The following is a 24,003-nucleotide window of genomic DNA, read 5'->3' as shown; positions in this document are numbered from 1 at the left end:
AGCATGTTCCTAGGGACTGGTTATGATCTAGTCGTGGACTATGATCAGAGAAAGAATAAAGTCTGAAGAAGACGATATTCAAAAGAAAGACATAGACTTGTTGGATACTAGGACCGCAACCTGGAGAGTTCGGCCAGTGACACAAGGAATGTCTTCGGATGGAATTACAAGTATCACTTCTATGGATGCTTGATGGACCCTTGACTATTGATATACCATGGATTTGACCCATTTTTACACATGGTATATAAGTATTTTACTATCTATATACTATATATTATATCCTATTAGGTATGTTTTCAGGTTCAGAAATATCTTGGAGTAAAGTGATGATTATGGAGCATTTAGGAGCTTAAAAGAGATTTCATCCGAGCTGACCATTAGAGGTCGATACGAAGAAGAAACAATCGATCGATGCACATCCAGTGACGTCGATCGATACAGAAGAGAAGCCTTGACGATTGAAGATTATGATCGATCGAAGTACATCCTGTACCATCGATCGATGTCGAGACGCGGAAGCACGACTTGGTTTCAGCCGACTTTAAACCCAAGACTTCACCAAATTACAAGATTACCCCTGACGAGTTTTTAACTTAATAGTTATATACTTGCCTAAGTGTTAGGAGGCAAGAGAGCTTTTGGCCACCTTCGTATTCTTATTTTCAGCAGAGAGTTTTAGGAGAGAAGATCATAGAGAGATTTGTGATTGGAACTCCATTGATTCATCTATTCTATTCTATGCAGTTTTTATTTATATTTTGTGTCATGAATTGCTTAGCTATGTCTGAGTAGTTTACCTGTTAGATTCAGGGTTCAAATAGGTTAGAGGGATTAGCCCCAACTATAGATTGCTAAGTTGTGGTATTCATTGATTGATTGTTCTTAATGCTTGTTCTAGATTAGCTAACTAGAATATTGAACCTAGGAATCTGCATGAGTCAAGCATTCTTGACCATCTAGTCCTGAATCTAATCTGTCATACTAGGACTACTTGAAAAAGGCTACCGCTGAACTAGACCGCTAGTGAGCATTATCAACTTGCGCCTAGGGCTTAACTAGAAGCATCGATCGATATTGTCTTCTGACAATCGATTGATATTTGTGAAAGGTGTATCGATCGATATCCCTATAGGACCATCGATCGACACTTTCTTGTGATCAACAAATGACAGTTGAGATCCAAGATCTAGTTAGTTAACCAGTGAAACATTGCCATCGCTGATCACTGTGTTCAAAGGGTTGAGCTCTAATATATCATGCATGCAACTGATAGGCATCTATAGTATTATAATCTCCAACACCTGAATAGAAACCCTGCATCTAATACCTTTCCAATAAGTTACACCCCCAATCATCTTGTTAGTCGAGCAATAGACTTGCTCAATTAGGATTGCTATTTACATTTAAACCATAAAACAACAAACACTTACAATTAATAATTTAACTAGATTTAATAGGTTCCCTAGCTCCTTGTGGATTCGATCTCTAAGTACTACAATTGAACCTCATATTTGGAGAGTAATTCACTCCTTAGGGTAATTTGAGTGGTATCAAATTTGGCGCCGTTGTTGGGAAGTTTTGATCGCCATTAGATTTAGTGTAATTAATTCAATTCTTTTTCTTTACCCCCATTCTGACACAAAATTTTTTCTTGTCTTTTCAGGTGCATGCCCAGCAGTACCAGAAGCAACAAGGAGAAACACCTGTTATTCTCAGAAGATCCTGTTCACTTGGAACGCACGATCCGCAAAGATCAACGTTCAACATCGATCGACGCAGCAGCTTTCACATCGACTGATTCTCGCACCCACCCATCGACCGACACCCAACCTTCATCGTCGACCGATCTTCATCGTTTGACATCGATCGATTCCACACCGCGTACATCGATCAATCCTCAGTCGCGAAACATGGTTGTGGTTGTTATTCTCATACAAGATGAGAATGGAGACCTGTAGGACCAGGATGGTCATCTGCATAATGCAACAGGTCAGAAATTAGACGCTCAGAGGAATGTAATCCCGGATGCTGATGCTACAGGAGTGCTCAACATGTAGAAGAGGCTGCTCCACCAAAGGCACTGGCTGACTACAATCGTCCAGACGAGTACTACACCAACAGATTAGCTATTCGCCTTCCAGAGATTCAGAAGGAGAATTTCGAGCTGAAGCCTCAGTACTACACACTTGTGTCGCAGCTACCCTACTTTGGGTTACCGCACGAGCATCCTATGGACAACCTGGAGAGGTTCGAGGATCTTATCGCTGCTATTCGTATGGATGGAGTCCCTGAAGACTACCTATTGTGGAAGCTCTTCAAGTATACTATGACTGGAGAAGCGATGCACTGGCTTAAGCAGCTACCGACAGGATCTCTAAAATCCTGGGCCGACATCAAGAATGCTTTCTTGCGAAACTTCTTTGATGAGGCACGCGCTGAAGACTTGAGGAGCAAAATTGCTACATTCGCACAGGAGACTGGAGAGTCTTTCAAAAATGCGTGGATCAGATTCAAGTTCTTCCAGCGAGACTTTCCACACCACAGATTCAATGAAGTGCAACTGCTGAGCACTTTCTTCAGAGGTATCGCCTTGCGGTATGAGATGGCTCTTGATACAGCTAGTGAGGGAAATTTCAACACCAGGAATCCGGTGGAAGCTATGAGACTGATAGAAAATCTAGCAAACAACAGCAGCACCAAGAACACTGACTTTGAAAGGAAGACGTCTGTTGCATCCCTAGGAAAGGAGTAGATGGACGAAGTTAGAGCAAAGTTAGATGTGGTTCATGAGCTTCTTAGGAAGTAGGTCTGCTTAGCTGAAGGAGAAATAGCTGTAGACATGGAAGGAGAAGAAGATGTGAACTACATTGGAGGTACTGGATTTCAGAGGTCTGGAAACCAGGGTGGAAACAGAACCTTCTATGGCAATGGTCAGAGGAGTTACCAGAGTTCACAGTTCCAGAAACCTTTTCAGCAACAACAACAGAGGCTATGGAAACTCATACTACCATAATCCACCACCACAGACTCAGGAAAGCAAGATTGAAGCAATGCTTGAGAAAGTTCTGGAAGGACAGCAACAACTCACTGTGGATTTCAATGGGAAGATAGATTATGCCTACAACAGTCTGAACACAAGAATTGAGACCTTAGGGACTCAAGTGAGGAAGCTTGAAATGCAAGTGGCTCAGAATGGAGACACTGTAAAGAGGCAAGAAGCCTTGGCTAGAGAGGTAGGAGTTGAGAAAGCAAAACACCACGTGAATGCCATCCTAGATGATGATTTCTGGCAAGTGGTGAAGCATGAGAAGCTTGGAGAAGGAGATTTTGAAGTTGAAAGCTCCATGAGTTTCGGCGGAACACATTGGTGTCGACCGATGTCAATTGATGCACATCGATCGACAGACCATGACGAAGATCGATCGATAGATTACTCTGGACATCGATCGACGTCATCTGCTGAATCGACTGCGGAGTGTAGTGCAGTTCGAATCATGACTCATGAGGAATTCGCAGAAAAAACATCCTCACCCGCCCTCCCCTTTCTACATCAAAATTGATCGACCGCATGAGCCAGCCGTCGATCGACAAAGAGAGACCGACATCGATCGACCCCCTCACCTCCCATCGATCGACGGGCACCTCTCACCTACCGGGTGCGATTACCATCAATTGATAGTAACTGAATCAATGCACTCAGACCACCACCTAAACCTTTAGCAAACCCACCAGAACGTACAACAAACACTTCAGACACTACACCAGAGCCTATGCAAGTTGATGAGGCAACTGAGGGAAGAGTGTTAAGGAAAAGGAAGGAGAAGATTCTTAAACACCTTAAGAGGGAAGCTAATGAGAAGGAGATGGATGGTCTCACTAAGAGAGTCCTCAGAATCCAAGTGGAGAAACATTTTGATGAAGTTTATTACACACACCAGCTGTGGATGTTCTTCAGGGAGACTAAGGAAACTGAGGAGGACATTAGGAGAATGTTTCATCATGTCAGGGAAAGGATGAAACTAAGGACCACATTGAAGAAGAAGAGTGAACCTGGGAAGTTTGCAATACCATGTTTGGTAAAGGGTATTAAATTTCCCCTTGCACTTTGTGACACAGGAGCATCAGTCAGTATACTACCTAAGGTCATGGTAGACCAGCTGGGTCTGAAAATAGAGCCCTCATCAGAATCTTTCACCTTCGTGGATCTTTCAGAATGGTAATGCCCTTGTCCCAGTAGATTTTCATGTCTTGGACATCAAGCTTAACTGGAACTCTTCACTTCTGCTTGGAAGAGCTTTCCTAGCTACAGTAGGAGCTGTATGTGACATGAACACCAACAAATTGTGTCTGACTCTGATAGATCCAGACGTCCACTATGACCTAGTTCGAGTTGTGAGACAATAGGTCAACGTCGTGGAGCTTGGAAATGATCTTGGCTACATTGCAGCATGCCACTGTGGAGCAGAGTACGAAACCGAGTACTCGGAATCGATCGATACACAGACTATCACATCAATCGATTCCAAAGAGTCACCGACGACCGATGAACGCTATTCCACGTCGCTCGACGGGAAGCTACCGGTAGACCACTCCACATTACCAGATCAGTACTATCCAGACTTTGCCTTTCAACAACCCAACAAGAACGGACGAGATGACTATTCCATAGGCAGTTGGGTAGTGGAGACTGTGATTCTTTCATCCAATGAGGATCCTATTGAGGAGTATGATGAGGATTACTGGAAGGAAAGAGCTACAGGGATTTCTATGGAGGATGAACGATATTCTACCCATTCCTTCAATAATACGCCTCCACCATCGATCGACAACATCTACTCAGCATCGGTCGATACCCACCCTCATCCAGCAAAACGATCTTCTACATCGATCGATACCACACCTGGTACATCGATCGATATTAAAGCCGCCGCCTTAGAAAAGGAAAAAGGGAATATTCCAATTCCAAGTAGGTTTACCAATACCTATATAAGGAGTTTTGCATCCCAGATTACTTCTCACGAAACAGAAGCAGAAAAGATGAATGCTCCCACAAACCAATCAGAATGAACATCTAGGAAGAGCATTCGATCCAAAAACCCTAATTCAGCAGACAAACGTCTACCATAGATCGATAAACCAGTATCAACATCGATCGATTCTCATTCTAAACTTAAATTTTCTTTATCTAATAAGAAGAATATGAGTATTGATTACGACTTTCTATTGCCTGATGAATTTGGTATTTTCAGGGACTCAGATGGCCATGCAAGAGCTATGGATGGAAGGATTCTACAAGTATCCAGAGAGGAGATAGCAGATATTCTTCAGTTGGCCAATGGAGCAGACAACTTGTTTATGCAGCAACGCAGAATTCCAGACAACAATCCAGCTGTTCCAGACGAATATCCAAGGGTCACCACAACAGGAATTGGTTCACACAATCGTGCAGACCAGTTGGCCAAGCATCGATCGACAAGGTTGCTTCTACATCGTTCGATAGGGTAACACCAACGTCGATCGATAAGGCACATTCACCATCGATCGATAGACGTTACGAATGTGGACGTCGCGCTTATGACAGCTATGGAGCCAGAAAGTTCAGATGGGAACAGAAGGACGAATATGGTGTCTACAGAGATGAGTCTGGACACGCAAGAAGCGTGGCTGGTGAGATGATTCCTGTTACCAAGGACAACATCATAAAAATTCTGGAGAGAGCATCCCTATTTGAAGAGAGTCACATATGTCTTCCAGAACATGCCACTTCCTTCACACCTACAAGACTGGCACCAGAGATCTACACCAAAGATGAGATCAATGAGATGGTGACTGGTATTTGTGGAGCTTAGGAAAAGCTAGGAGATGAACTCAAGACTTTGGTAGATGACACCTATCAACCTTTGGACAGAGGTTACAATGAGCTTTTCAGAAGTATGGCAGAGATGAGGACAGAGATTGAGAGTATGCAGCACAGCCTTGAGAAGGAAGCTACGACTTCACCATCGATCGACGCCAACAAAGCAACATCGATCGACGTCAAGCCACAGACATCCCAGACTCCTGCAGAACCGGAAAGTTTGGCAGAGAAGAAGGATGAATGGGAGATCGCATACATCAACACAAGGATTAACGACGTATACTACCCTCTCAACAACAACGTGGACTGGTTGAGCACGAGAATTGATCTGCTACAGCAAGATTTGGATACCATTCGCATGAATGATCCACAACCAGCCACATCGATCGATATCTGCAACATCACATCGATCGACACAAGGTTCGCAGCCATGGAGGATAGGTTAAAATCTTATGAGGATATGCACGACCGTTTCACCTCACCTATCATGCGCTACTTGGACACCTTGTCTACACAGATGATGAATGTCCAGAAGGACATTGGTAAGCTTAATGATCAACATGATTTTCAGGAAGAAGATTCAACATCGATCGATAGGTTCCGAAGGACATCGCTCGACGGCAAGAAACCTACAGAACATCTTCCCTACACAGCAGTAGAAGTTGATCAGATCACATCAAAGCTTTACACAGCTATAGAAACCTTGGAGGGACGACCTGAGAAGCGATGTGATGACATCTATTTTCCATTCAACGTCAAACTCAGTGGACTAGATAGCCAAGCAGAAAGGCTACAAAAAGAAATCAAAGCCATTCAGAGGCAACTCGCATCTCAACACCAGATATCAGCATCGATCGATAGAGGACACTCCAAATCGATTGACAGTAAGGCACCAACAACGATCGACAGACACTTGCTCGCATCGATCGACACCACGTCTACACCATACGACGTGCAGCTGATACCGAACAACAGGGAGTCAATGCATGAGCAACTGAACGAGCTATCAGAATACGCCTACAACAATTTAGGATGGTATCAGTTCAGCATTGAAGACATCCTAGAAAGGCTACAGAACATCTCAAATGCAGTACAGAAGATGGATGAGAGATGGACCAGAAATGATGAGGCCACAAGAAGTTTCATTGCAGCTTATTCCAGAATGTGCAGATGAGATGAAGTGGATGCTTGTTTCCCAACAAGTAGCTGTTTTTCCACCAACTAGCCACATACCTCCAAAGTCAAGCTAAATGACTATAACAAAGTGCTGAGTGGGAGGCAACCCACTATTAGGTAATTTTAATTGGTTTTCTTAGTTATTAGTATTTATTTTCATTTTTATTCTTTCAGATTTATTGCAAGACCCAAGTATGATGATTACCAACATATCGACCGTGGACGAGACGTCGACATCGATCGACATACACTCACACACGACGATCGATGCATACTTATGCACATCGATCGATTTCCACTCCGGTCAGGTTTATCTTCCTAACTTGTTACATTTGTACTTATGATTTATTTCCACCGTAACTCCGACTGTGTTACCCTGGGACAGTGTAATTTAAGTCTGGGGGAAGGTTTACTGATATAGTTTATTCTGATTCTTATAAAAAGATTTTAATAAATTATGCTTACCTATGTGAAAGGGACTATGACCTTATTTATACTTGAATATCTAACCACTCTTTAGAACTATTCTAGATTTACTGATTGCAGATAGTACTAAGATGCTAAAGTGGATCAACCTGTCAACTATACACACTTGCCTTGATTGTTTGAAGGAACCAAAGCTGACCTCCAACACTAAACCTGACATAAACGCTTGTCTTGGGGCTTGGTATACATGGGATCGGATCGGATTCTTCAGACAAGTCTGGAAGGTAAAGCCTTATGTAGATTTATTTATCACAATTTTCTCTCTCTATTTCGACACTAGAGTAGTTAGTTTTTATTTAAAAAAAAAATCAGAAATTTATTGTTTTAATAGGACTTAGAATTTAGTTAGGAGGAATCTGAACAGTACTTGGTGTCTAAAACCATTAAAGCTTGCTTCATAAAGATTGCAAATAAAGAATTCGAACGAGACCTGGAGGCGGCAATCTTCAAGGCTCGCTTCACAAAGAATTCTTGGATATAGGTCAAAAAGAAGTGAACAGGGCTTGGTGGCAACCACCATTAAGACTTGATTCATGGAAGCATGTCCAATCTTGGTCACTGATCCTGCAATGGAAGCAGACTTTGACTCAAGAGAGAAATTAGAGAGAGAAAAATTAGGAACTAACTTTTACCTGCAGTCCCAGATACTTGTCTGAAAATCATTGCAACCTGTGATCGATACTCCCAAGGTAAAGCATGCACTTTTATATTTCTGCTAAGAAATGAGGTTAGTAGAGGGGAATGTCAGACATGATTTGCTGAGTTGTGGACTAGTTGAATTTGGTTGCTAAGCTAGGATGTTGCATAATGTGCTTTTGTGATTAGGACTTTAGATGTGGTTTACGAAATTGTAGAGGTGATGATTTCTATGTTTTATATCTATAAGTCCCTGATGTTTTCAAACCTCTTTCAGAAAGACTGTCTGTTTGTTTTGCTTGAGGAGAAGCAAAATGGTAAGTCTGGGGGAGTTGATATACCATGAATTTGACCTATTTTTACCCATGGTATATAAGTATTTTACTATCTATATACTATATATTCACTCATATTAGGTATGTTTTCAGGTTCAGAAGTATCTTGGAGTAAAGTGATGATTATGGAGCATTTAGGAGCTTAAAAGAGATTTTATCCGAGCTGACCATTAGAGGTCGATACGAAGAAGAAACAATCGATCGATGCACATCTAGTGACGTCGATCGATACAGAAGAGAAGCCTCGACGACTGAAGATTATGATTGACCGATCTACATCCTGTACCATCGATCGATGTCGAGACGCGGAAGCACGACTTGGTTTCAGCCGACTTTAAACCCAAGACTTCACCAAATTACAAGATTACTCCTGACGAGTTTTTAACCTAATAGTTATATACTTGCCTAAGTGTTAGGAGGCAAGAGAGCTTTTGGCCACCTTTGTATTCTTATTTTCAGGAGACAGTTTTAGGAGAGAAGATCATAGAGAGATTTGTGATTGGAACTTCATTGATTCATCTATTCTATTCTATGCAGTTTTTATTTATATTTTGTGTCATGAATTGCTTAGCTATGTCTGAGTAGTTTACCTGTTAGATTCAGGGTTCAAATATGTTAGAGGGATTAGCCCCAAGTATAGATTGCTAAGTTGTGGTATTCATTGATTGATTGTTCTTAATGCTTGTTCTAGATTAGCTAACTAGAATATTGAACCTAGGAATCTGCATGAGTCACGCATCCTTGACCATCCAGTCCTGAATCTAATCTGTCATACTAGGATTGCTTGAAAAAGGCTACCGCTGAACTAGACAGCTAGTGAGCATTATCAACTTGCACCTAGGGCTTATCTGACAATCGATCGATATTGTCTTCTGACAATCGATCAAAATTTGTGAAAGGTGTATCGATCGATATCCCTATAGGACCATCGATCGACATTTTCTTGTGATCAACAAACGCCAGTTGAGATCCAAGATCTAGTTAGTTAACTAGTGAAACATTGCCATCGCTGATCACTGTGTTCAAGGGGTTGAGCTCTAATATATCATGCATGCAACTGATAGGCATCTATAGGATTATAATCTCCAACACCTGAATAGAAACCATGCATCTAATACCTTTCCAATAAGTTACACCCCCAATCATCTTGTTAGTTAAGCAATAGACTTGCTCAATTAGGATTGCTATTTACATTTAAACCATAAAACAACAAACACTTAGAATTAATAATTTAACTAGATTTAATAGGTTCCCTAGCTCCTTGTGGATTCGATCCCTAGGTACTACAATTGAACCTCTTATTTGAGAGAGTAATTCACTCCTTAGGTTAATTTAAGTGGTATCAACTATGGTTGAAGTAGCCAAGTAAGGGTGCCATAAGCGAAACCAGAATGGACCACTTGATAGGATTTTTGGTCAAATCCCTATCAAGTAGGGGAGACTGGTACATCAATTGTCAAAGAGATTTGATCATTGGAGAGTTCATTTGGTTCTAAAGAATCAAGTTGTTATGTTCCATGTTCAAAACGAGACTAAGTTCAGTTGGGACATTTTGTCATGAGACAAGGTATAACCACCACTGGATTCGAGGACAAATCCATCACAAGTGGGGGAGACTTGTCACATTCCCATCCCGGGATCTTGACATAGGGCCTAGACGTTTTGATAGAAACGAGACTGCCTTGGTTCAGATCAAGAGAATTGATCGTGAACAAGGTGGGATGAGTGAAATGATCAGAATGGATCATGGGAAAGCTCAGTCTATGTCAATAAATGGATCAAGGGACTTATACGGAGTGAATAGGATGAAGAGAAAAAGTTAGGAAAGTTGTACAATAGCTGGACGATGTAGACGGGTAGCTCGATCAGCTAAACAAAGCTCGATCAAGTGCAGTCTAGCTCAGTCCAAGTTATGTCAGCTCAACTAGCTGAGCTACTTGCTCACTCATCTGGGTCATCTGGGAGTCAGCTCAACTCAGCTGGACTGAGTGGTCCGGTCTCGGGCAGTTGGGCCGGGTCCGGACTATGGTCGGGCCATATGGTCGACCCAAGGTGGCTACGGGCCGGTGGGATCTTGTGGTCGGGCCATGGGCTTGGGATATAAGTTTGGGCTTGGGTTTTACATGCGTAGATGTTGTTGGACGTGCCTAGATGTATCTGCAAACCTCCAAGATCCAACAGGTGCAATCTGGACCGTTGATTGTAATCGATGGCTAAGATCTGTTCCAAAAGGATGCTTAGAAGGGATGTGTTCCTTCGCACATGCCCTTTGGTTTTTTATATAAAGGGAGGACGTCCAGGGATAAATTCATTCAGTCTTATTCAGTCTCATTTTGTCTGAGACAAAGGACACACGTCCTAAACAAAGGGATCCCCCAATGAGAACCGAGGATCCAAGCCGGAAGGGCAGGATCCGGGATCAAAGCCATAAGGGCAAGATCCGGTTCATGGTAGGTATGGCTTTAGCCATATGAGGCCGTGGCTTTTAGAAGTCACTGAGGCCAAGAAGAAGACCTATTCCTGGATGGAAATAGGCGCAAAGGACCAAAGGTTCAAAGGCGGTTAGCCGGGAGACGGACTGACCGATCGGTAAGGGCTATAGCGGTTGTGAGTGGTTCTATCTCTGTCTCTTTATATTATTATGTATATATGATATATATATGGAACGTGATAGTTAACCATGTTACCACATCATAGACCCTGGTGTCATTGTTGGTTACGTTCATTGCTAACCATAGCCGATAGGTTGGATCAAAATGGTACTAGTCGCCAAAGGTTGCATGTTTCCATGGGTCATGAGTTACCAAAGGTTGTGAGATACCAATGGATGCAAGTAACCAAATGGTACGAGATACCAAGGGTTGCAAGTATCAAAGGGTACGAGGACCAAAGGGTACCAATGACCAAAGGGTGCATCGTGATCCCAAGGATGCAATGTATCGTGATCCAAGATCTGCGATCATGTTGTGATCCAAAAGGTACGAACGTGTCGTGATCCAAGAGGTACGAACGTGTCGTGATCCAAGAGGTACAAACGTATCATGATCCATTGGATGTGAACGGGTCGTGAACGAAAGGGTACGAACGGATCGGGACTGAAAGGGTACGAATGGAACGGGACCGAAAAGGGTACGAGTGATTAGATGGTTAAAAGGACACCTCATGCATTATGTTGGGCGTGGACCACATGATGGCAATGGGTTGTCAGTTTGGTCAATACATGAGTGTAAGGAAATAGCGAAGGCCTTAAGGGCTAGTGCAATCCGTACAACATGATTGATGTATGAACCATAATCCATGGTTAGTGGATGGATGGTTCTAGCCGCAAAGGCTAAGTAGGATATCTTACAATCAACTTCGGGTTGGTGAGTAGGATAGGCGCCATATGCCTTATGTAGAGCGTGGTCGAGGGCAATGGAAGGCCGGTTATGTCAATACCTGCTAAGTAGACGATGGCTTATCAAGTCTAGTGGTCGGATCATGTTTCAGGACGATGGTTCGATGGCCGAGCACTAGTATGGATAGTCACGTTGCTGGAATAAGAGTAGTGATGTGATGCTTCTAGATATCAACCTTGGTGTTGATAGCTTCGAGATTGGCTAAGAGTCATGACGAAGTGTATGGTTAGTACTATGTATCGTAGACCATAAGTAATGAGCCTAAGTGTGATTGTTCAAAGAAAGCCGTGTAAGATCTGATGATGGTTGAGTATGGACGACCTGACCTCTAGATAACGGTCCAAGGTGTTGGTACTAACCTGATTAATGAATGCATCGGTTGGTATGAACATATCATATCTGTTGTTTGGGTTAAGTCCCAAGGCCGGTCAGGCCAGATGATGACTCATCAGTTCCTAGTCATGTGAGGATGGTTGGTTGATTGACTTAGGATCTAATGAGCTTTGTCAGTCCCGAAGATGGACTGGGTACTATTGTCTATAAGGCAAAAAGATTTTGGATTGTGCATGAGCCAAGAAAGGCCAGATGTATATCCTTATCCTTTCAAAGACTTCTCAAGGGTTACTTATGTCTGTGGTGATGGTTGGTTGAATGACTAAGTACCTAGGGGAGCTGTTTGATGTAGGAACAAAGATAAAGACCAATAAGAGACTCAATGAGTTGAATGGTTAGTTCGAGTCAATGGAGGACCGATGAGATAATGAGCTCCGTAGATGTGGCAAAGGTAAGATCTTGCAATACCTGCATAAATCTAGATAGAATGGTTTAGGGGAATGGAACCTCAGGATCGTATGACTTGGTTTGGGTTTAGGATTGACCTTTAAGCTAATTGGTAGTTGAGTAAACTGACCAAGGCTAAGGTGATTCGACCAGACAAGTGTTAGATTGGTTTTAGACCAATGGTTAATTAGAGAATAATCCGCTGCGTATCTGTTGAAAGGATCTAGGCCATAAAGGACAAAGAAAGTCTTTAGCTAAGATCTAAGTTAGCCCTCGCCTTTAGGCGATATTATAATTAAAGGGCGAAAATTAAGAGGTTCGGCCAGGAAGTGGACCGAGCGACGTAAGGCTTCGACACCAAGTCGGCCGGATCGGGGTGTTACATTTGGCCTGTTAGTGGGCAGCGAGTGCGCACTTGCTAGGACTATTGTTTGTTGTTTGGGTATTTTAATTGTACCGTGTTTGACATGTGTTAGAATTAAATTATATTTATTCGGAGTGCTATGTTTGGGTCCATAGACTTTGGGTTTAGCATCCCATACCTCACTAAGTGACTCCCATGTTACTCACCCCTCTTTCTTCTCCATTTCAGGTGAGACAGACGAGTATATAATACTTGGAAGGATTGGTGCTACTGGACTTTTTTCTCGGATTTTTATTTGGGCTTATGGTGAGTGTAGTTGGGTTTATGGACTTCTATATTTTGAGATATTGTTGGTGGTTAGTCGTCTTCAGCGAGGAAGAGACGGGTGTCACACTCTTGTATGATGACGCGTTGGGGATGACACGCTGTCCTTTAGATAGGAGGAGATGTGTGTCACAATAGTGGGGTTCCGTCCCGGTTATGACCCAGGATGGTGATTAGGGGATTCCGTTTTCATCGGTTTTCAACACTTCGAAAAAAAAGTAATTGGAAAAATAATTTAGTACCATTATGTCCATCAATTACTAACTCAATTGTCTCTTTCTATGATGATGAGTAAAATCATTGTCATTCGATCTTTAGCTAACATGGTTCCAACTAGATATTCAGCAGATGGGTGATGTCACAGTTCGTCAGATTTCTCAGGGGTTATCAGTGTCTTCAGTCATTACTTCGAGGTTATCCAGGAGGGGATATGTGACGTTTCTGCCACCACCCATTTTCAAGCCATCGTTCAACGAGTTTTTGTTACAGGATTTTATGTGATTTGAGGTTTGAGATATTGGTTGGCATGTGTTGTTTTAGTGTATGAGTATATTGATTTTTTTGGAGGTATGTGTGGTTTGTAAAACTCGTGGAGATCTCTTTTGAATTAGGGTGGGGCAGCTTCATTGTGTTGATATGGGAGTTACACTTGGTATGTTTGCCAGTTTTTGGCAGTGTTGATAGTTTTCTGTGAGAGTTTAATAAGAAGAGTTTCTTGTAAGAGTTGAGTTCATAGTTTGTGTTCGTGAGTCTTTGACATCGTGTGACTTGATTTCTATATTTGGCATCCTCCAATATCTTTGCGAAGATCAGAAAGGAAAAGATCAACTCCAAAATATCTCGAAGACTACATTCTCCTTGCTGAAGAACTAGGAGAGGAGATACTATTGTATCTAAATGGCGAGCCAAGAAGCTTTGGAGAAACAAAAGAGTCAAGGGAGTGGACGAAAGCATGTGAAGAAGAGATTGAATCTATTGAAAAGAATAAAATGTGGCTCTGATACCAAATACAAAAATCAAGTCACACGATGTCAAAGACTCACGAACACAAACTATGAACTCAACTCTTATACAAAACTCTTCTTATTAAACTCTTAAGGAAAACTATCTCAAAACCTTAAGCTCTCAAACTCATAAGTTATGCAACATACTTTGCATCTCATTATATATAACTCAAACTTTCCTAAACTCATTAGATTTAACATATTAATATATTTCCTAATCTATAACTCTATAGGATTAGGTAGCTTAGCTCTCAAGCTATCTTTGAGCTTAATCCAACAAGTTTGAAGTGGTGGATGATGTATGTGATATCTCTCTTGAAATCCTTCCTTAGCTTTTAGTTGGTATTCCTTTTCTGGCTCTGTCCCCTTTCTCTTACAGTCCTAGCGGTGTTTTCTCAGGTCCTTTCTCTCTTGTTGATAGAAAGGGTTTTTTGATTTTAGGTTGGGTCTTGTCTTTTGTTCTACTAGTGTGTGTTGTCTGGTTCTAGTGGTGGATTCCTCGTAGTTTGGAGGATGTGCTTATCCTTGTCTTCTGTGTGGTGGCTGATTTTCAATCTGTTTGGCGTTATTTCAAGCTTGTCGCTCAAGGATATGGGGCTTAGGTCCTGCATTTTTCGTGGAGGTTTGTAAGTTAAATAGTCAATCTTCATCCTCCTAGGTTTGGTTCTTTGTGGTTACACGTGGCTCGTAAGGGTGTGTTCTGGAGCAATATAATAAGTTGCAAGTCTTCCCAAAACAAGTTTTTTCGTGGATGTGCACTTAGCTCTTTCTCCGTTTTTTGAAGGGTCTATTTGCTTGAACTTTCGTTTTAATCAATAAAACAGTATCTTTGGTATGTTCTCCCTACTTGACTTCTTATTTATATACTACAACGAGAAACCCTTATTTACTTTACCCTAAAAAGTGTCATCCAAAATTATTTGCCACATCATTTGTACTACCAGAATAAACTCTGGTTTTGATAAACTTTTTCATAAATAAACTACACGGCAGTAAACTATGAACTCCACCATTTTTTTTCAAATTTCCTTATTCAGCCATCAATCCCCAATTTTTGTGGCAATACATAGACATGTCAATTAGGGTCGAAGCCCGCAGACCGAGCCCGCCCAACCCTAAAAATTACCGGGATTGGGCTTAGTTTTAAAAGCCCCAAAAAATTGGACCTTTTGGGCAAAGCCCATTTGGGCTTTGCGTTTTTTGGACCTAAACCCGTTTGGGCTAGGGCCGGCCGAAAAACCTGAAATTTTATACTTTAGCTTAAATATTATCGTTCTTCCAATCAAAACCATTATTAGTATGAACATATAATTTTAATATTTTAATCCAAACTCTAATAAAGCAAATTATAAAAGTTGTTAATGCATTTTATTTTTTGATCATTACAAGTGTCTCATTTTAAATTTTGCAAATGTACTTTCTTCTTTCATGTACAACATTTTTTTTTTCAAACTACAAAGTATGAAACGTTTGACCATGTTTATCATAAATTTTATTCTCTTATATGTTTAGTTATAATTTATATTTGATTATTTAAATCTTATTAAATTTGGTTTACTTATAATATGTTTTTTAAGCATACGAAAAACTAAAACATTTTTGATAAAGAATAAATGTTTAAACTCACTTTATATTTTAAAGCAATAAAATGAAACTATTTTTTTGATGAAAAATCACATGTATTAAAACGATAAAAGTAACAATGATAATTTATTTTTCGAAAAACCCCACAAAAGCCCTATAGCCCTATAAGGGGGCCGGACTTTGAATTTTAGGCCCAAAATATTTTCGGACCGGACCGGGCTCAAATATTTACGGACTTAGCGGATTTGGGCCGGGCCGGGCCGGGCCAGCTCGAATTGACACCGGTCAATTACAGAGCCGGTCAACCAAATGGACATGCTATCTCCCGACTTCATCCATGAAATCAAAAGATAAGGAGCAAACTGTTAAGAAAAAAATAATCCTGGAAGACATTACTCATCTTTCCGAGCAGGACACCAACCTTCAATCCTTGCCTAGAGAAATGCCGGCTCTAGACCCGACTCCATCCCTACCTTTGAGTAAAATGGAAAACTCTTACCAAAGAGAGTTCTTCCATATTTCAGGATGTGGAATGATTTAACCTTGTTTCCGACTACAAACATCCTATATAAGGGGAAACCAAACCCGAACAAGGGATCGACTATCCAAGACTTTGACTATAGAGTTAGGCGATGATACACTAAAAATAAATCATAATCTAATGTCAAGTTAACAGTGGTTGTTGTAATACTTTAGATTCAAATCCAGAGGACCAGTTCACAATTTATCTTTATAGATGTAATATTAAGCTAAAACAGTATGGGGTTTAAGAAATTAGGAAACGTGATAAGCAATTAAAAAATTGGTTTAAGGATATCAGGGTTTAAAAGTGCTAGCTTGGGTGGTTTATTCGGGTGCTTAGAGTCACGAGCCAAAAAATTATTCAGATACAGATTAAGGACCTGTCTAAAACTCGGAACACTACAAGTGATCATCCCAACCTCATGGAGCTTCACCTTTTGTCGATCGATATTAGTACTTAAACTGTCATTTGGACTGAGATGCGATGACAAACATTAGAGACCAAGTCCGATATGTTCACAATGCACCCTAACATCTACTTTCGCTGGCTAGGGATGTAATACTCATTCATTCAATGTCTAGCAACTTATAACACTTTTGATGAATACATTAAGCCTTGATTCATACACTAAGTGATTAGTTTATCATAAGCAATAAGTGCTGCAATGAATGAAGACAACAAAAATATTAACATATATATGTTTATCTCATAATCTAACACCCTGACACCGTAAGTTAACAATCCGACTACACGACCGTGGGACAAGAAAACACAGAGCTTTAAACTGAATAACACATCACTGCAATTATCAAATAAATATAAAGAGGGTTCAGGGAATTCTTCTCTAGGATGAGAGAGAGAGAGAGAGAGAGAGAGAGAGAGAGAGAGAGAGAGAGAGAGAGATCCTTCTCCCTTTACAAAGTAGCAATAGAAAATCACAAAGTATGAAGATCTAGGGTATGGTTTCTTCCGTAAAGTAGTGTCCAAAATAATAGAAAATAAGAAAATATATATTACAGGTCTCTGGCGGCTGCTTGAGAGAAAATTGGGATGATTAAAAAAAATCCCGAAATATTAGAAGTTTACTTAGAAATATCTGCTGCTAGAGAAGGCACTCGGTTGCTCTACTTCGTTAGGAGCACCCACCAGGCTGCTCCATGTGAAAATCTCCAATTTGTACTCTTTTTTTGCCTCTTTTGCTCCAGGTGATCCATGTCTCATCCAATGCAACTCCAGACCCGTAATGACTTGAAAAGAACTTGATAAAAACTCAAAAACATTTTGGAAAACATTATTAGAAGGAGTCGAAAACACCATATATCAGTTCTCGCAGAGTTAGATCCTTGTTTGTCCTCAAACAGTGTGAAGTATCAAGCACATTGAGAAAGGTTTGAAAGTGTGGGAAATCTCCCATTCTCGGTAACCTACTTTAACCACGAATCTATGAACCATACAAGCAGTAAAACTAGGGCAACACACCCTTACCAAAAACCCCACTGACTTCTGTTCAAGATCGGCTCCATACTCTATATCTTAAACCTGCAAAAGCTACACTTTCCAGAGAAAGCTCCTTACATTCAATTAAAAGTAGCTGAGCTTTATATGACATGCACTATTCAGGGTAGAGACGCTATGTGTTTAAACATGCCATTTAGTGGTGGAGCTAGAAGTGTTTAGGGGTTACCATTTCTTTGTAGAGGATGCATGATATCGCGCAAAATAACAAGAGAGGATAGATCCATTGATGTCCATAGCCTCTACTAGTTTTTGCTTGATTTGGAGTCACTACAAGAAACTTGGCCTTTTATAGCATAGCGGGATAGCACGGATTTTCAAACTGCTATGGTAGATAATTTTTTCGATTTTGGGACATATTGATAGCATTAACTTAATGCTGTCGGGAAAAATTCACAAAGCGGGAATAGAAAAGCACGCGTACCGCTTATACTTAGTGAAAATTTGAGAACCGGGAAATACTAAATCTATTCCCTCTTTACTGTAACACTTAGGATACATAAGGATAAAAAAAATGATTGTCGACAACTAAATTAAAAAAAAATGAGTAACTCTCTCTCTCTCAGTCGAGAAAACCCTACCCCTTTCTCCCACACCCAAATCTCTCCGTCGACACCTTGAAGCTCGATTCTGTGTTCTGTAACCTGTGATACTCTCCAGCTCTCTCTCTCTCTCGAAAACCCTAACCCCTTTCTCCCACAACCGAAACTCTCCGTCGACACCTTGAAGCTCGATTTCGTGTTCTGTAACCTGTGATACTCTCCAGCTCTCTCTCTCTCTCTCGAAAACCCTAACCCCTCTCTCCCACAACCGAAACTCTCTGCCGAGACCTTGAAGCTCGATTTTGTCATCTGTAACCTGTGGTACTCTCCAGCTCAAGTCGATTCGAACCGAAGAGGTTTATTTTCTTCGATATCTCAGTTTCCCATGATTCTCATTTCTTTTATTATGATATGTTTGATTCTGATTTAAATTGTTTAATTCCCGTGGCTTTAGTACATGTTTATGGTTTGTTTTAGTCTCGGCTTAGTCATTACATGCTTCTGATTTGTTTTAGTCTTTGCTTAGTCATAACATGATTCTCATTTGTTTGACTCTCGTTGACTACTTTACTGAGTGTTGTTAATTTTTTCCAGAATTTAGCTTCATTTGTTTGACTCTCGTTGGCTACTTTACTCTCGTTGGTTTCTATTTCCTGTGACCATTTTACTTGTTGGCTATTTAGAATTTGTGTATTCTGTGACCATTTTACTCGTTCTAATGGTTTTAAAGAAGTATAGATCAAACAATGTTGGAGAAGGCGTGGGTTCATCTGTCAAGGTAAGAAATCAACATATATTGATCTAATATTGGTACTCAGTAGGGGATTTGAGTGTTTAATGAATTGTTCTGTTTTGTTATGTTATAACTGCAGAGTTGATCCTGCTTATGAGAAGGGTGCATGGGACTTTGTCCAAGTTGTGTCTGCGGGTGATGGAGCTGATAAGTTCATTATCTGCCCTTGCACAGACTGTCGGAATGTAGATCGGCATTCAGCTGCAGATATAGTCGATCATCTGGTTAGAAGGGGAATGGATGAGGTGTACAAGCAGCGTAAGGACTGGTATCATCATGGAGAAGTATACTCTGTGGCTGAAGGCGAGATGAAAGAGAAGCAGTGGAATGAAGAGATTGTTGGGTTGTACAGAGCTGTTGAGAATTTAGATGAAGAGTTAGCTACTGAACGTGACTTCTGTGAGATGGCAGAGGGAGAAGACATGAAAGAAGATGAGTTCTTGGCAAAGATTGCAGATGCTGAAACCCCATTATATCCAAGCTGCGCAAACCATAGCAAGTTATCAGCCATCGTGTCATTGTTTAGGCTGAAGACTAAGAATGGCTGGTCTGACAAGAGCTTCGATGATCTACTTGAGATGTTGCCGGAGATGTTACCAGAGGATAACGTGTTGCATACATCACTGTACGAAGTTAAGAAGTTCTTGAAGTCTTTTGATATGGGTTATGAGAAGATTCATGCGTGTGTTAATGATTGCTGCCTGTTCAGAAAGAAGTTGAAGAAGCTCGACAGTTGTCCTAAATGTAAGGCCTCAAGATGGAAGATTAACCAGCACACTGGTGAGATCAAGAAAGGTGTCCCACAGAAAGTATTAAGATACTTTCCAATAATCCCACGGCTAAAGAGGATGTTTAGGTCTGAAGAAATGGCCAGAAACCTAAGGTGGCATTCTACTAACCAGAGCAGCGATGGGAAACTAAGGCATCCCGTAGATTCTGTGACATGGAAACAGATGAATGACAAGTATCCCACATTTGCCGCTGAGGAAAGGAATATACGGCTGGGACTCTCTACGGATGGATTTAATCCTTTCAACATGCAGAGCAGTAAGTACAGTTGTTGGCCTGTGCTGTTAGTTAACTACAATTTGCCTCCTAACCTATGTATGAAGAAGGAGAATATCATGCTAACACTGCTCATTCCTGGTCCACAACAGCCTGGTAATAGTATTGATGTCTACTTAGAGCCATTAATAGAGGATTTAAATCAGTTGTGGAGCAAAGGAGAGTCAACATATGATGTTGTGAGTAACACTGCATTTACAATGAAGGCAATGCTGCTCTGGACTATTAGTGATTTCCCAGCCTATGGAAATCTAGCTGGATGCAAAGTGAAAGGAAAAATGGGTTGTCCTGTGTGCGGGAAACACACTGATAGTATGTGGCTGAAGTTCTGTAGGAAGCATGTGTATATGTCTCATAGAAAGGGTCTCCCACCAACGCATAGATATAGGTCGAAGAAGGCTTGGTTTGATGGACACGCTGAACACGGGAGAAAGTCTAGGATACTATCTGGTCATGACATTTCCAATAACCTGAAGCACTTTGTTAACAACTTTGGGAATTTTAGAGAAGGTAGAACGAAGAGGAAAAGAACAGTGAGTGTTGAAGAAGACTGTGATATTGAGGACGTTTCCAGTGAATCTGAGGCAGAGGAAGAAGATGAAGTTGATGAGGAGGAGTTGTCAAGATGGAAAAAAAGATCAATCTTCTTTCAACTTCCTTATTGGGAGGTAAGTCTTATATTGAACACACAATATTCCTTGTATATTATTATCTTTAAGACTCTCACAGTTTTGCTTCTTTTGTATTGATATTTAGGAACTACCCGTGAGGCATAATTTGGACGTAATGCACATTGAGCGAAATGTGGCAAAGAGCATTGTCTCAACGTTACTTCACTGTGGGAATTCGAAGGATGGTCTCAATACACGTAAGGATCTGGAACATCTTGGTATTAGAAAGGATCTGCACCCGAGGGGCAAAGGGAAAAGGACTTACCTACCAGCAGCACCTTGGTCTTTGTAGAAGAGTGAGAAGAAAGTATTCTGCAAGCGACTTTCTGATTTTAAAGGACCTGATGGATATTGTTCAAACATATCTAGGGGTGTTTCAGTAGAAGAGTGTAAGGTATCAGGTCTCAAATCACATGATTATCATGTGCTGATGCAACAGTTACTCCCGGTTGCAGTTAGAGGATTATTACCTAAAGGCCCGAGACTAGCAATATTACGGATGTGTGCATTCTTCAACCGGTTATGCCAGCGAGTAATAGATGTAGAGCAGATTTCAAAAATGGAAGCAGAAGTTGTGGAAACTCTCTGTATGTTTGAGAGATTTTTTCCTCCAAGCTTCTTCGACATAATGGTTCATTTGACAGTTCATCTTGGAAGGGAAGCTAAACTATGTGGTCCAGTCCATTTTCGCTGGATGTATCCATTTGAGAGGTAACTTATACTATATTTAAATTTTAAAATCTCTAGACTGTGACTAAAACTTTTTTTACTCTATGTAGACACATGAAGATCCTGAAAGACTATGTTAGAAACACTGCGAGGCCAGAGGGTTGTATTGCTGAGTCCTATCTTGCAGAAGAGTGCATGCAGTTCTGCAGTGCGTTTCTTAAAAAGACAACCAATGTGGAGGAGAAATTAGATAGGAATGCTGACTATGAGAGCCAGACAATCCTAGAGGGACGTCCAATATCGGCACCAAAATCAATTAACCTCTCTGAAATGGAGAAGAAAACAGCCCACCTTGCTGTCCTACAGAACACATCTGTTGTTGACCCTTATGTTGAGTAAGTGACTGCATTTTTTAACTTCGTAACCTATAAGCTACGTAGGAACTGAAACATTTGTTTTTTGTGTCACAAGCATGCATCTACAATTTCTACAAGACACAAATGCAAGATGTAGACGTGATGCAACATATTTGTGGAGTACACATACCCTGAATTTTGCTTCTTGGTTAAAAGAGCAGGCAAGTTTATAACAGTTGTTGCGTTTCTAAATTAATTGTTCTTCTATTCTGACAATTGCTTATACTTTTTGCTAGATAAAAGTGGATTCTGAAACACATGGAGAGACTCTAAAATGGTTGGCATATGGTCCATGTAGTACTGCAAGGTCATATACAGGCTACATAGTGAACGGACAACGCTTTCACACACACTCAGTTCAGAGGATGAGCCAAAACAGTGGAGTATTTTATGAGGCTACTGCAATGTGTAGAGCGAGTGCAAAAGACACTTCACAAGTCGTCGATTTGGTATCATACTATGGGAGAGTTACAGAGATTATCTTGTTGGACTATAATGTCTTTTACGTCCCTCTATTCAGGTGTCAATGGGCAGTACGAGGAAACGGAGTTAAGGTGGAAGATGGGTACACACTTGTTAACTTGAATCAGTCTCAAGTTTCCTTTAATAGGGATCCATACATATTAGCTTCTCAGGCAAAACAAGTGTTTTACTCAAGGGAGGATGATACATCCTGCTGGTATGTTGTCCTAAGAGGTCCATCAAGAAGATACAATGAAACAGAAGAAGAAGATGTCAACATAGATATTGGACCATTGCCATCAATCATTGATATGGATGTTGAAATAGATGAAGCTCACAATGCCCGAGTTGATTGTGAAGGCATATATGTGTGATGCATGTGATATGTGTCTTGTTTGATGCTTGACTGTTTTGTGTTCTTTTGTGAGGTCTTCTGTGATATGTGTCTTGTTTGATGCTTGACTCTTGTGTATTCTTTTTTGTGATGACTGATGTAGTTTCATAGTTCTTTTTGTATCTTGTACTAACTAATGTGTAATTTGTTTCAGGTGAATTAAATGGGTCGTCCAAAGACTACAAGAATGAAAAAGAATGCGCATACTAGTAAGGTCACCAACAAAGACACGAAGATCACAAAGAGGGGCAGGAAGAAGAAGTCTGATGTGGAAGTAGAATTTATTGGTACTATAGAATGTCAACCGCAGCATGATTCTGAAAAAGATCAGGAGCCTGTCGCTGAGAAGGAGCATGAAGAGCTTCGAGAAAATGAAGAAACTGCAGCTGCTAACGAGCAGGAAGAGCCGGAAGAGGCTAACAGGGCTGTGGAGACTGACGTTAACGAGCAGGAAGAGCCGGAAGAGGCTAACAGGGCTGTGGAGACTGACGTTAACGAGCAGGAAGAAGAGCCTGAAGGAGAGGTGGAATTGAGTGAAGTTCAGCCTAAGCAGAAGAAACACCGAGGTCCAACCAAGATGAAGCACATCGCCAGAGATCCAAATGCTAGAGAAAGAGTGGAGTTCAATGATTTTGGAGATCCTGTTGGTGAAGGATCAGTGAAGCTGTCTTCATACCTAGGTCCACTAGTGCGGGAACATGTACCTGTCACATTTGATGATTGGAGGAAAATCAGTGAGGAAGTTAAAACTGTTCTTTGGAAATCTGTTCAGGTGACTTTCTCCTATTACATTTTCACATTTGATGGTTCTGTATCGATATCTGTAATTAATTTGGTATATTTGTGATTGTAGGCAAGGTTTAAGCTTGATGAAGACTATCAGAAGAATGCTGTGTTGAAGCAAATGGGATGTTTATGGAGGGCGTCAAAATCAAGACTTGTCACGCAGATCAGAGGCAAATCTACTAACCAAGAGAGGATGAATCTGAGACCAAAGAATGTTAAT

The 24,003-nt window shown here is 40.9% G+C and overlaps 1 protein-coding gene across 1 annotated transcript; it reads left to right on the top strand.

The window, feature by feature from the left end:
• The first annotated feature begins 19,273 nt into the window (after positions 1–19,273).
• On the top strand, positions 19,274–22,977 carry LOC125583146. Its single transcript, XM_048749732.1, has 6 exons — positions 19,274–19,305; positions 19,400–21,053; positions 21,142–21,338; positions 21,426–21,767; positions 21,836–22,120; positions 22,662–22,977. The coding sequence occupies exons 1-6, from the start codon at positions 19,274–19,276 to the stop codon at positions 22,975–22,977; spliced, it is 2,826 nt and encodes a 941-aa protein (XP_048605689.1).
• Positions 22,978–24,003: the final 1,026 nt, after the last annotated feature.

Source organism: Brassica napus, chromosome C3, assembly GCF_020379485.1.
Source record: "Brassica napus cultivar Da-Ae chromosome C3, Da-Ae, whole genome shotgun sequence".
NCBI lineage: Eukaryota > Viridiplantae > Streptophyta > Magnoliopsida > Brassicales > Brassicaceae > Brassica > Brassica napus.
Note: the sequence above shows the minus strand (reverse complement) of the source record. Positions and strands in the feature narration are given on the sequence as shown.